The sequence below is a fragment of the Eleginops maclovinus genome, chromosome 20 (assembly GCF_036324505.1).
Source record: "Eleginops maclovinus isolate JMC-PN-2008 ecotype Puerto Natales chromosome 20, JC_Emac_rtc_rv5, whole genome shotgun sequence".
In the NCBI taxonomy this organism is placed as follows: Eukaryota; Metazoa; Chordata; class Actinopteri; order Perciformes; family Eleginopidae; genus Eleginops; species Eleginops maclovinus.
In genome coordinates, this window is record NC_086368.1 from 29300773 (window position 1) to 29315092 (window position 14320).

General features: G+C 40.7%; 2 protein-coding genes across 2 annotated transcripts; both read left to right on the forward strand.

The window, feature by feature from the left end:
• The first annotated feature begins 30 nt into the window (after positions 1-30).
• On the forward strand, positions 31-3668 carry LOC134882244 (odorant receptor 131-2-like). The gene is made up of 4 exons (XM_063909855.1): positions 31-131; positions 843-981; positions 2005-2430; positions 3420-3668. Exons 1-4 carry the CDS (start codon positions 67-69, stop codon positions 3666-3668), a joined length of 879 nt encoding a protein of 292 aa, XP_063765925.1. The 5' UTR covers positions 31-66.
• Positions 3669-5990: 2322 nt separating this feature from the next.
• On the forward strand, positions 5991-11101 carry LOC134882245 (odorant receptor 131-2-like). The gene is made up of 4 exons (XM_063909856.1): positions 5991-6136; positions 7911-8037; positions 9502-9783; positions 10691-11101. The coding sequence occupies exons 1-4, from the start codon at positions 5991-5993 to the stop codon at positions 11099-11101; spliced, it is 966 nt and encodes a 321-aa protein (XP_063765926.1).
• Positions 11102-14320: the final 3219 nt, after the last annotated feature.

A 14320-nucleotide genomic window follows, 5' to 3' on the forward strand; every position in this document is an offset into this window, starting at 1 on the left:
ACAGGGGGCGCTGTGGCTCAGTACAAAGACGGCTTCTCCAGCGCGCTCACCAAGAACATCGTGGCCATGCTGGTGTGGCTCGTGCTCAGCGTCATCAACGGCAGCATGGTGCACACCTTCCTCCGGCACAGGTAACTTGATTGCAACTATAAAAATGACTTCACTATTTAGATTTTATTTTAATTTGACATCATCATTGAAAAATATATTTAAATTACTTCTGAACATTTTTTAAAGATCTGTTTCAAACATGGATTTTTAAATTAATTAATCAGATATTTTTGAATATTTTGCCTTACCCAATATTGCTCTTTTAGACTGGTCCATTTTGTTTTGTCATTGATCAAAATGGGATTAATTGGTCGCTAATTGCAAACTCTCTCTGCCCTTTGCCAACTTCAGATTCATTAAATATATATGCAAACGAATCCTTTAGCAATCACATGAAGGTGACTTCATTTTGCTGAATGCAATTTCCACTTTTGGGAAATAGATAAGACATTTTAGTTTTTATAATGACCCTTTTCAGTGTGAGGATTCACCGCATGACCTACAGTTTAGTATCTTATGTGACTAAACTTGGTCTAGAAAAGATAATACAATCCCCTGAGATTTTGAAACTAGTGAACTATACATCAGTGATACTTCATACTGTAACATCTCACTGTGCAGTATCAACTCTAACTGTTTCATTACTGCAACTGTAATACGTTTACTTATTCACTCACTTTTATACGTACAAGGTGTCGCTCTTTCATGCATATGTTTGTTTACTCATTGCCTTTTATGTGTGGGACAAATAAAGGATTCTGATCCTGTCTCTAACCTCCTTCTCTCTGCAGCCTCTTCTATGAGAACCCGCGGTACATCATGTTCATCTGCATGGTGATCAACGACGCTCTGCAGCTCAGCCTCGTCACGGCGCTGTACGTGGTCAGCTACATCTTCAGGAAGATCCACGCCTCCGTCTGCTGTTTCCTGGTGAGTCGTGCATCTCAAAGAGTCCTCTCCTGCTCTTCAATATGTAGAGTCTCTACTTTAAAGAGTCCTCTCCTGCTGATGTTCAGGTGTATATCAGTATGTAGTGTCTCTACTTTAAAGAGTCCTCTCCTGCTGATGTTCAGGTGTATATCAGTATGTAGAGTCTCTACTTTAAAGAGTCCTCTCCTGCTGATGTTCAGGTGTATATCAGTATGTAGTGTCTCTACTTTAAAGAGTCCTCTCCTGCTGATGTTCAGGTGTATATCAGTATGTAGTGTCTCTACTTTAAAGAGTCCTCTCCTGCTGATGTTCAGGTGTATATCAGTATGTAGAGTCTCTACTTTAAAGAGTCCTCTCCTGCTGATGTTCAGGTGTATATCAGTATGTAGAGTCTCTACTTTAAAGAGTCCTCTCCTGCTGATGTTCAGGTGTATATCAGTATGTAGTGTCTCTACTTTAAAGAGTCCTCTCCTGCTGATGTTCAGGTGTATATCAGTATGTAGAGTCTCTACTTTAAAGAGTCCTCTCCTGCTGATGTTCAGGTGTATATCAGTATGTAGAGTCTCTACTTTAAAGAGTCCTCTCCTGCTGATGTTCAGGTGTATATCAGTATGTAGAGTCTCTACTTTAAAGAGTCCTCTCCTCTTACTTTAAAGAGTCCTCTCCTGCTGATGTTCAGGTGTATATCAGTATGTAGTGTCTCTACTTTAAAGAGTCCTCTCCTGCTGATGTTCAGGTGTATATCAGTATGTAGTGTCTCTACTTTAAAGAGTCCTCTCCTGCTGATGTTCAGGTGTATATCAGTATGTAGTGTCTCTACTTTAAAGAGTCCTCTCCTGCTGATGTTCAGGTGTATATCAGTATGTAGAGTCTCTACTTTAAAGAGTCCTCTCCTGCTGATGTTCAGGTGTATATCAGTATGTAGCGTCTCTACTTTAAAGAGTCCTCTCCTTCTGGGTTGAAGAGAGTATATTAAAGTAGAATAACTGAGGATCCCCCCCCCCCCCTCCCTGTTTCCCTCAGATCATGACGGCGGTCTTCACCACACGCTCCACGCCCCTCATCCTGGCCGGCATGGCGTTGGAGCGCTACCTCTCCATCTGCTTCCCGCTGCACTACAACCACATGTGCACGGTCCCGCGCACCGTCCTCCTCATCGGCATCATCCTCCTCCTCACCGCCACGCCGCCCCTCACCGACCTGTTCATCACCGTGGTCCACCAGCCCGTGTCCTTCTTCAACACCCCCATCTTCTGCGATCACCCGCTGCTCTTCCGCCACCCGTCCATCTACTACAAGAACTGTGTGTTTGACGGGGTGTACCTGTCCTGCGTGGCGCTGACGCTGCTCTACACCTACTGCAAGATCATGCTGACGGCGCAGGCGGCCTCCACCGGCCTGGCCTCCGTGAAGAGGGCCAGGAACACCGTGCTGCTCCACGGGCTGCAGGTCGGTTTACTGGAACTCAAACACACCGTTCTCATGGACAGCAACTGGGGATACAAGATGTACCAGATTAGTTTTTTTGAAAGACAGGTACAATCACACAGGTCCACAATTGAGGTAACCCTACCTTGAAAACCCATAGGGATACAATTGCATTCAAAGAAGCACATTGATTCCATGTTAGCAAACATTAAAGTAAAAACATAGACGGAAATAAAAAGATGAGCCAGTAAAAAAATAAGAGGTGTTGAAAACAAGCAGTATTTCCCGCTCCTCGGTTGGGAGTGTTTGGAGGTTGTTGAAATGGTCCATCAAGCGCTGCCATTTCTTATACAGAGGGTTTAGTTTTGAAAGAATACCAGGTCTTTAAGCAGAAGAGAGGAGGATGGGGGTTTTGGGGATTTCCTATCTGGTAAAATTCTGCAACGGACTAATACAAGTTTTGGCAGGAAAATGACTTTTAAAAATACATAATTTAATTTTTGAGACAAGAAATCAGGTTTTCCAGGTAAAACAAATATTTACTTTATTTTTACAACCGCTTCTCTTTCAGATTCAGCAGGTTATTGTACGTGAGAGGGTTAGGGCCACATGGGGTATTGTTTTTTAGACCTGACCAAAATGTTTGTTTGTTTTTCTGAGATTAAAGTCAGAATTCTGAGATTTTCAGGAAAAATATTTTTTGTGACTTTTTTATGATTTTTTGCTCCAAATTTTGACTTTTTTCTCAGAGTTATGATTTCTTTCTTAGAAATCTGACTTTTTTATTTAAAAAAAGTCTTACTAAATCCTTATTTTTTACTTCACTTTTCACTCGTCAGGTGGCCCTTGAAAAACACAAATATTGACCTTTGCTTATGTTTACAAATGGAGATTAATAGTTTAGTAATCTATACTTTGTAAACCAAATTACATTTATACACATACAGCAGTTTTAGTAAACCCGAGCAGACCAGACTGTTTGTTCTCAATCACTACACTTTCTGCTCCAGCTGCTGCTCTGCATGCTGGCCTTCGTGGTTCCCTCCCTTCAGGCGGCTCTCATCTCCCTCTTCCCACACTTCAGTCTGGAGATCCGCTACGTCTTCTTCCTGGTCGTCTACATCATCCCCCGCTTCCTGAGTCCCGTCATCTACGGCTTCCGGGACGAGCATTTCAGGAAGTACTGGACCCGGTACCTGTCCTGCCGGGGGAAGACTGTCTCCAGGGTCAGACCGGTGCTGCAGAAAGGGACCCTGTAGCTGGATTAGAGCGGTGCATGTCCCTGGTTTCCTCCACACAAAGCCAATGGGATTGTTCCATTGGATTTTGGACTATTGCAGTAAATAACGGCGGCTGAAATGCTTACTCTCCTTCCTGCATGTGAGGGAGGTGATCTCAGACGCCATAGATCTCCGTTACGCTGTGGGTAGCTTCCTAATTGGCAAAGCACGGTATTGTTTGCACCACATGTGAATATTTGAAATGCATTTCAAGTCAACAGCACAACTTTTCTGCAGTTATATAATAACTCTGCAGCCACTTAAGGAAACCACACGTCCACCTGACTGCCAGTCTGCTGCGTAGAGCTTCAGTTTGATGGGAGTTCCATGTTTTACAGGTTAGTTGCATTGATGTGGTGTACATTTAACGCCTCCTGTGTAGTGATCACATGACTACCTACAGGAAATGGTCAAACATCCAGCCTCACTTCGCTCTGCATTGTCCAATCTACAACCTCATTGCCAGTTGGCCCCCGGCCCCCTATTATTCTCTCTTCCAACAATATATTACAGGTCTCAGATATATACAGCACCTGACTCTGATTGGCCCATAATCCCCTCTGTTTCAGCCATGTTCCAAAAGAGCTGATTCTGAGTCTGTAGCTTTAAATGCTAATGAGCTGCTGCTGGCCACGCCCCTCTGACGGGTGATTGGTTTAAAGAAACACAATGGTGCTCTAGGGGGAGATTCAGGTGATAAGGTGGGCGGGGCTTACCTTGGTTGGTTATTGGCTAATGGTTGCACAACCCAAAAAAAAAACATAGTGACATCACAAAGTGACCAAAATCTGATCAGCTCATTTTCAGATCTTTTTAGAGATGGATCAGGACAAAAAGAGAGAGGGGTCTTTGTTCCTGAAGCTTTCAGAGTCTCTTGACACAGAGGGGACACATATTTATGTATTAGAGACATGAGAAGGTGGATTTTGCATAATGCATGAAGTGTCAGGTATAATAACACCTGGTGTACCTTTATTAATCCCAGTGGAGTTCAGGAGATACTAATAAATACAAATGAAATGATTTACAGGAAACTAACGGTTTTAAAAACATGTTCACTAAAAATAATTAAGAATTAAGTGGGCATATGTTTAAATATATTCACATAGAAGACAGCTTTTGTTCCTGTTCACAGAGATTTATATTTAAGTCATCGATGCACACTCTTCTGTACTACTATACCATATTACTCCTGAACCCGTGTCTAAATGTTGTCAGAAGGGATGCACGGTGATATCTGTGACGGCAGGGAAAAGCTTTAAGAGGAAATATCGGCCTCAGACAGATACGATGATCTTTTCAGTCGGATAAACCTGCCCGTATGTTTACAGGAACCTGTTATTAAAGGAATAAATAAAAGCCTGTGAAGATTCCCCGAGGCTCTGGCTGTTTCTGCTGTTGTGGAGTCTCTTAATGAATGAATTTAACTTCAAAATGTATTCTAATATGAGGCTGAACAACCCTGTATGTCTTTCTTATTGCAATATATATATATATATATATATATATATATATATATATACCGTTTAATAAAAGTAATGTTATTGAAGTTTTGTTCAGTGGAATGGAAGTGGAAGAAGTAGTGTGTTTATTAAAAATGTAAGTGCAACAGAGATATTGCGTCACCAAAACCTTAGCCCAACACACACACACACACGCGCACACACACACACACACACACACACACACACACACACACACACACACACACACACACACACACACACACACACACACACACACACACACACACACACACACAATTGATATACGCTGCACTGCTTCCTGATGCTCTGGCAGGCCTGTTCGTCAGGGTGCTGCTGAAGTAAGTTGTGTTTGTAACATCTGTAAGAATGAAGCCACTGTTTTTGATCCTGGATATGAAAGTTTCAGGGTTTTTAAAAGTGATTATAATTTGAAACGATAGATACAATATTTGCTGCTTTATTGAAAAAGTGTAATTAATCAGATTAAACTATATTCATAATTCTGTTCACAACTCCTGCTTTATGTTCTGGATCATCTGAGAGTTACTGTGGCTTATTAATCACCAACAGGTTATTTAGTTATTGATCATTAATGCTATCCTTCAACGAGTAGAGCTTATTACTCTTTACTCAGTGTCTCTTCAACTCTTAGCTCTCGTGACTGCTTAATGAAACCACATGTTCAGATAAATCCAGTCTTTCTAAAAACCCTTCATGCAAACTTCAGTGCAGCAACACGGAGATATCGCGCTTCTGTTTCTGATCGTCTGTTAGAGCCAGAGGTCTGTGTGTCTGCAGTGTTTACACAGGCGACATGAACTCCAGCAAACGCATCGACAGCCTGAACGAGGCCTTCACCAAGAACTTCATCACCTCTGCTCTCGGCTTCACCATCCTCTGCATCAATGGAGCTTTCGTCTACACGTACTTCAAGAGCCAGGACTTCCAGCGAGACCCCAGGTGAACCACGGGGACTAACATGTGGAGATGGTCAGAGTAACACAGATCCTATTTCACATTCAGATGTGCCTACATGTCACGACGTTTCTGTTTGTAACTTAAACTCTTTGCATGCATGCTTTCCTTCAATAGCAGGTATTTTAACAGCGATAAAAACTGCATTTAGGAGACGTCGGTTTGACGTTTGAAGACGTGAGCGCCCCAAAAGAAGAAGGATTTAATGACTCTAAGTCTGCACAGTTTTGGAAATAACTCATGTTGATTATTCTGACTGATTTGTTTCCCACTAATGATCATTGCATAAGAGAAATGCGTATTATTGGGCCGGTGCAGTGCGATGTGTAGGCGGGATTTCTCTGCAGCTCCATAATTCTTCCTTAGCTACACATAAATCCTGAGATTTGAACTTCATTGTGCAGTCCTAATTCAGAGGACCGTTAAGTCAATGCTCCCTCAGTGAATCTATGAGAGCAGATAATTCAGTTTTCGGGTGGATTTAGTTTCCGGAAAAGCGTTTCCTGGTCCCTCTGTCTCCACGGGGGGTAAATTGAAGCTGAATGGATTGTCAGTCCGTGGTGTCTCCAGCCAGTACTCTAACGTTGTTAACGTTTGACTAAAGTATTTCTATTGTAAAATCTGGAAAGCTTTACTAAAGCAACAGTTTTCAAGTTAACACCAAATGATCTGAGGCCTTATTTTTGATTATTTGGATGTTTCTCTCACCAATGACTGCTTTCACTCTCATTCTACCCCGAGGGATCTTTATCTGTCTCTGCCTCCACAGTCTCAGTACAGCATTGTGAATAATTGCATGTAAAAGACAAAGCTGTCATATCAAATAACACCTTTTGTTGTAGAGCTGTAGTTCAAGATAAATAATACACTCTATTGATCATAAATTGGGAAATATTTTCATTGCAGCAGCATGTAAAACAAGTATTGCACATATTTAGAAACAAATAGAAAAGAAAGAATTATAAACATCTGAGAATATAAAAGTCTGGCAATAAAACCATGACGGGTTGAATAACAGCTGAAACAGAATAAGAGTGGGATGTTATTTGCATTAGTTAGTGTGCAGGGATGGCTTATTAAAGTAGACAGATGTGCAGTGAAGCTCTGTAACAGAAGAGGAAGTATAGAGCTGTGAGTCAAAGCTTTGTTTTACCCTGTTTAAACCTGTCAGCACAAATACAGATACAGATCAGACCTATTATTATTAATGATGATAATAATAATCAGTATTTTAGTAGATGTAAAATAATTATACTATTAGAGGAACTTCATAGGAGTGTTTCAAATCGGATTGCCAATAAATCCAGTATTTTTCTGGAAGTCAAATTTTATTCAAAAAACAAAAAGATCAGTTTTATTTTTTCCAAAATTCACAAAAACTTTACAGCATTAGGTTCATATGTTTATATTTACGACCAAATGTGTGATTTTATCCAGGTTTTGAGTACCTCTTCAGCTCTCTTCTCCTTCCCGTTTACCCTCAGATTAGATTAGATTACTTTATGGATGTTTTCGTCACAGCATGTAAACGAGGCACTATATAAACATAATGACAGTGGAGGATATGTATCTGAAGACTGTGAAATATACACTATGAGGGGCTCACTAAATATAGAAGTATAGGATATTAGGATATAGAATATTGAATGAACTCTAAATGTACAGAATGAGGAGTTTTTGACCGGTTAGTTCTGATCTTGCTTATCTTTCTCCTTCTCTCGCTCCTGCTCTTTGCTCTCCTCCTCTAACTTTGCTGCAGGTACGTGCTGTACATCCATCTGGTGATCAACGACATGATCATGCTGATGGTTTCTCTGGCGCTGCAGATCTCCACCTACACCGTCAGCGTGGGGTTCATCCCCTGCTGGATCATGTTGCTCGTCTTGGTCACCACCAACATGTAGGTTGTGTCAGCGTCACAGTATGCACTCAGCTCTGGGTTAGAGCATCAGATCAAACCACACGAGGGTGCACACATGCAGAGCAGAATAATGAAGCTAGTCGTTATGTTTGAATCACTCTCAGATTAATATTGTGTTTCATATCCTGACATCAGGATGGGGAAGAAAGTGTGAAAACAGCTATGACACATTTTCATTTCCGACCACAAAGTTTAATCTTTTCAAAGTATAGAAGTTCTGCGTTAAAGACTTTACTTTAGTAACAGTGTGTAAGTATTATTTCACACTGTTTCCACCTTTGTGATGATGCATTGATATACTTATTAAGCTTCAGAAATAGGAGACATTTAAGTACCAGAAAGAAGTAGGTGACATAAAACCTGGATAACTAACTGGGGATAAAAATGTAACACAGTTATTTATTATTAAAATGGCAGAACATTAATCTAGATATTTAAAGTAGTGGTTAATCTTCTTCTTTTGTTTGTTTTTAGTCATTTAAAAATAATGATTTTAGGCTATTGCTGGGGTAAAATAACAGCCAGTTCAAAATGGTAACTTTGAGCTGTTGTAGCTGACTGGTTGTTTGAGGAAATAACAAAAGGGGGGTCGTGTCGGTGCCAATAAATGAATGATTAAATGCACATCAAACTGTGTTGGTTAAGACTTGAAAGTAGAGATTGAAAATATTGAGTAGTTCTTTACAATCAGAGGACTTTTTTTAGAAGTGGAGTCGCCTCCTGCTGGGCGTTGGGAGGAATGCAGGCTTAAGGCACTTCTGCATTGGCTTCACTTTCAGACCAGAGGATTGTGGGCTGGTTTAAAACTTTGAACGACAATACTCTTGTGTTAATAAGCTGGTGGTTATGAACTCTTTAGGCTCTGCTGATGTCACGCTCCTTTAGGATTTCTTCAGCAAATCCAAGCCAAACGAAATATAAGCAAATCAAATGTTGGAAGCAGCTTTCTTTGAATGATTTCTGATCTTTGTTAAACTTTCTATTTCTGCACAATGACAGAAAGATCAGACCTGACACCTCACAAATACTTTGAGTATTTTATTATTCGTACATCGGAGTGTTTCAAATGTGATTGCCAACAAGTTATTCTTCTTCCTCTCTTTTACAGATTCACCAAATGTTTTCATTCATTCTGTATACTGTGTTTCTGACTCGATGTTTATATTCTATTCTTTCTCATCTCTATGTGCTCTGCCCTGTTTTACATGCTGCTGCAACAAAAACACTTCCCAATTTGGAATTGATGAAGTGTGTGTTATCTTTATAACTGTAATCATGTTGGTATGATTACGACAGATTTGGGGATTTTATCCAGGTTTTGAGTACATCTTCAACATGACTCTCTATCCCGTTTACCCTGTTGTCATCATCTCTTCCTCATTTTCTTTACAGTAAATCTCATCCAAACAAACATCAACAAATCAGAGAGTGTTTGTCTTCCTCCAGGAACACCCCTCTGAACCTGGCCGGCATGGCAGCGGAGCGCTACATCGCCGTCTGTCTGCCTCTCCATCACATCCACATCTGCACGGTGCAGCGAGCCCACGCTCTCATCGCACTCATCTGGCTCGTGTCCTTCATCCCCCCCCTGTCGGACATCCTCATCGTCCTCGCCACCCAGCCTCTGTCCGTCTTCTCCAGGCCGCTCCCCTGTTACCCCTCCTACGTCTTCAACACACCGCACCACCAGACCCTCAATCTGGTTGTACAGGTGTGTAGTAGTGTCAGCCCTTTATATGTCCCTTCCCCTCAGGCAGTGGTGTAAAGTAAATATTTACCCAAGTATTTCAGTACAACTTTGAGATACTTGTTCTACTTTGTACTTCTACCCCACTACAATTCAGAAGTGTACTTTTACTTTTACTTTATGTATTTAATACCTTTAGTTACCGGGCAGATTTTGATTAATGATCTGCTTTGCTTTACCAGCTCTGAGAACACTTTAATGACCAATCATTATAAAACATATCAGAGATATTATTCTGAAATGGACCAATCAGACAATGACTACTTTTACTGTCGCTACTTTAAGTACATTTAGAGGAGAGTACTTTCTACTTTCACTGGAGGAACATTTAGAATACTTTTACTGTGACAGAGTATTCCTACACTCTGGTACTTCTACTTTACTCAAGTACAAGACCTGAGTACTTCTACTTTACTCAAGTACAAGACCTGAGTACTTCTACTTTACTCAAGTACAAGACCTGAGTACTTCTACTTTACTCAAGTACAAGACCTGAGTACTTCTACTTTACTCAAGTACAAGATCTGAGTACTTCTACTTTACTCAAGAACAAGACCTGAGTTCTTCTACTTTACTCAAGTACAAGACCTGAGTACTTCTACTTTACTCAAGTACAAGATCTGAGTACTTCTACTTTACTCAAGTACAAGACCTGAGTACTTCTACTTTACTCAAGTACAAGATCTGAGTACTTCTACTTTACTCAAGTACAAGACCTGAGTACTTCTACTTTACTCAAGTACAAGACCTGAGTACTTCTACTTTACTCAAGTACAAGACCTGAGTACTTCTACTTTACTCAAGTACAAGACCTGAGTACTTCTACTTTACTCAAGTACAAGACCTGAGTACTTCCCTCCTCTGCCCTTAGGTGCTTCTGTTCTCCTTCGTCTTCCTCACTGTGGTCATCACCTACCTCCAGGTCTTCGTCGCTGCCCGGGCGGTCTCCGGCGTGAACCGGGCCTCGGCCAGAAATGCCCGCAACACCATCCTGCTGCACGGGGTCCAGCTGCTCTTCTGCATGCTGACCTTCATCTCGCCCTTCATCAACCGCTTCCTGCTCATCGCGTGGCCCCAGAAGAGGACGGACATCCTCTTCAGCAGCTTCATCTTGACCAACATGCTTCCACGTCTGCTCAGCCCGCTCATCTACGGCGTCCGGGACAAGAAGTTCAGAGGATACTTCCGGATGCACTTCTGCTTCAAATGCTGCAGGGTTGTGGAGAGGAGGATGGGGGGGAAAGTGGGACCAAGGAGAAGGTCCATACAGGCGATACACTGAGGGACCTGAAGACACTGTAGATTCAAGATGCAACGCTTTATTGTCATGTGCACAGAACAGTGTGGAGTCCCAGGCGCCTCCAACAATGCAACATAAATATAAAGGACATAGAACAAACATATAATATTTACAATACCTGGGATTTCACCGTGTTTAAATCAAGGCTGCACCCACCATTCACCTCAGTAAGGATCCATATTCAGATTATCTTCCTGATTAAGCATTTGGTCTATTAAATTCAATAAAGTCTTGTGAAAGATCGATCCAAATATCATATTCTAAGGACAGAGATTCTACGAGTTTTGCATGAAATGTTACCTAAACAATCAGAGACATGTTTTGTATGATTCTTGTATTAAGACACTTATTTGTTTTGTATTACAAGCTGTCTGAAACTGTTTGTTTGAATGTGAAAATAAATAGACATGTATTTCCAGTTTCTGCTTGCTTTCCGGTCCTCCTCAACACAGAGACATATTCTAATTCCACTTTTCAAAAACATAATGATAATAAGGGTATTTATTTTAGGGCTTTTCCAAGTGCTTACAGCGCGTTACATAACACACACTACCCGGCCAAAAGAGAGGTCCCCAGCCTGGGGGGGCCAGTGCTATGATGTGGGGGTGCTGCAGTTGGTCTGGTCTAGGTTCAGCAACGTGCCCAAAGAATGAGGTCAGCTGACTCCCTGAATAAACTGAAGGACCAGGTTATTCCATCCATGGATCTCTTCTCCCTGATGGAGCGGGCATGTTACAGGAGGACAATGCCAGGATCCATCGGGCTCAGATTGTGAAAGAGGGGTTCAGGGATCATGAGACCTCATTTCACACATGGATCGGCCCCCACAGAGTCCAGACCTGAACCCCATTGAGAATCTTTGGGATGTGCTGGAGAAGACTTTGAGCAGTGGTCTGAATCTCCCGTCATCAATACAAGATCAAAGATGAATGCAAGACAGAAATAAATGTTGAGACGTTGCAGAAGCTCGTGGAAACGATGCCACAGAGAATGTGTCCCGTAATCAAAGCTAAAGGCGGTCCAACGGATACTAGAGTGACCTTTCTTTTGGCCGGGCTGTGTGTATTATGAGTTGTAATACACACTGCCTGCAGTAAAATGGAAAGTTACTTTTCAGGTTAAAATATTAAGATAAATCAACTTGTAAATAATGATGCATCTTTTATAGATTAAACGTGACAGCAGTGAATACAGAAGTAAAGATGGACTCCATTTCCTCTGCTCACTACCTCTTTTGAATCAGCACAGCTCTCCACTTTAAATACACTATATAGTATTTGTTGTAAAAATGGTTAATTTGTAATAATAGTCTTAAAGTATATATTTGTAATAGCTGTCATGACAGTCCTGTTTTTATTTATTTTAGTTTTGCTCAGTGTTCTTTTCTCTGTGTCTTTCTAAGCCACCTGAATACCAAATCAAATTCCTCACATGTGTCAACCTAATTGGTAATAAAACCCGCTCTGATTCTGAGTATTTACTCATACCTCTCTTATTTTATTTAAATAACCTGTACAGCTCTGGAAAAAATTAGGAGATCACTCCATATTTTTCTTGAATCTGCATCTCTACCTGTATGGGAGCCAGTCCAGTGTGTGTTGAATTCACAGAGAACATTTAGAGAATACAACTAAATAAAATAAAAGTCAATTTAACTCAAAGACAAACATTTAAATAATAATTTAATTTAATGTTTTATTTGAAGCTAAAACGTTTGAATACAAGCAATATTGTGGATACAGGGATTTAAATGGCTGTATTCCTACTTTTACTCAAATAAAAGGTCTGTCTCACCCCTCAAAATAAGAGAGGGGGCTGTGGACAGGTGTAATACCACGTGTTGGCCACTAGATGGACCCACCTTCACAAACATCCAAAGGTAAAGCAGCGTCCCAAGAGGAGATATTAATCACAAACCAAAGGCATACGTTCAGAAAGTTAGGATGAAAAATGTGTTTTCTCTAAAAATCCTTTTCACTTTGTGGTTTTCTCAAATACTAAATAATAAAAGCTTTTCTTCATTTTGTATTCGATCACATGTTGAGGACAGAAGGTGTTGAATCTCTGATGAGTCGTTGAGGAAAAGTCAGCAGCTGTGAGTGAGAGGGAAATTAAATCCCTTGTTTGCAACACAGCACGTCTCTACAGAGGGTCGGGGTCACGGTGCGATAATTAAAAATAACCAATAATAAAACTGAGGCTCGTTTACATTACACCCAGGATCTCACACACTAACACACACCTGAGACAGCAGGTATATTGCACAGGAAATAAACTCCCATTATTATTCTCTGTGGAGATCTGAAAATAAAGAAATATAATTAAACTTGTTCTAATTTAACCGCTGAGCGTCGCAAAGGCTCCATAGAAACAGTGTTGGTGCAGGTTTGGCTCAGAGGTGTACAGTACCTAAGTACATTTACTTAAGAACTGAACTTAAGTAGGCCTACACTTCTGAGGTACTTTACTTAGTACTTCCATTTTATGCTACTGTGTACTTCTACTGCACTACATATATTTAACACCTTTAGTTGCTAGGCAGATTAGGATGAATGATGGTAAATATAATCCCCTTAAATCAGACTGTAGTTCACCTGCAGTAAATCCAGCAGCTACCCTGCAGTATACAAAGCCATTCAAACTAGCTGCACCTTTACCAGCTCTGAGAACACTTTAATGATCAATCATTATAAAACATATCAGAGATATTATTCTGAAATGGACCAATCAGACAATGACTACTTTTACTGTCACTACTTTAAGTACATTTAGAGGAGAGTACTTTCTACTTTCACTGGAGGAACATTTAGAATACTTTCACTGTGACAGAGTATTCCTACACTCTGGTACTTCTACTTTACTCAAGTACAAGACCTGAGTACTTCTACTTTACTCAAGTACAAGATCTGAGTACTTCTACTTTACTCAAGTACAAGACCTGAGTACTTCTACTTTACTCAAGTACAAGACCTGAGTACTTCTACTTTACTCAAGTACAAGACCTGAGTACTTCTACTTTACTCAAGTACAAGACCTGAGTACTTCTACTTTACTCAAGTACAAGATCTGAGTACTTCTACTTTTACTCAAGTACAAGACCTGAGTACTTCTACTTTACTCAAGTACAAGATCTGAATACTTCTACTTTACTCAAGTACAAGATCTGAGTACTTCTACTTTACTCAAGTACAAGATCTGAGT

What these genes read in the sequence shown, in the direction of transcription:
- LOC134882244 (XM_063909855.1), top strand. Translation starts at nt 67, where the DNA reads ATGCTGGTGTGGCTCGTGCTCAGCGTCATCAACGGCAGCATGGTGCAC. An exon ending in CACACCTTCCTCCGGCACAG is followed by an intron (nt 132 to 842) that starts GTAACTTGATTG and finishes TTCTCTCTGCAG; the next exon opens with CCTCTTCTATGAGAACCCGC. An exon ending in TGCTGCTCCACGGGCTGCAG is followed by an intron (nt 2,431 to 3,419) that starts GTCGGTTTACTG and finishes TTTCTGCTCCAG; the next exon opens with CTGCTGCTCTGCATGCTGGC.
- LOC134882245 (XM_063909856.1), top strand. Translation starts at nt 5,991, where the DNA reads ATGAACTCCAGCAAACGCATCGACAGCCTGAACGAGGCCTTCACCAAG. An exon ending in GACTTCCAGCGAGACCCCAG is followed by an intron (nt 6,137 to 7,910) that starts GTGAACCACGGG and finishes ACTTTGCTGCAG; the next exon opens with GTACGTGCTGTACATCCATC. An exon ending in GGATCATGTTGCTCGTCTTG is followed by an intron (nt 8,038 to 9,501) that starts GTCACCACCAAC and finishes CAAATCAGAGAG; the next exon opens with TGTTTGTCTTCCTCCAGGAA.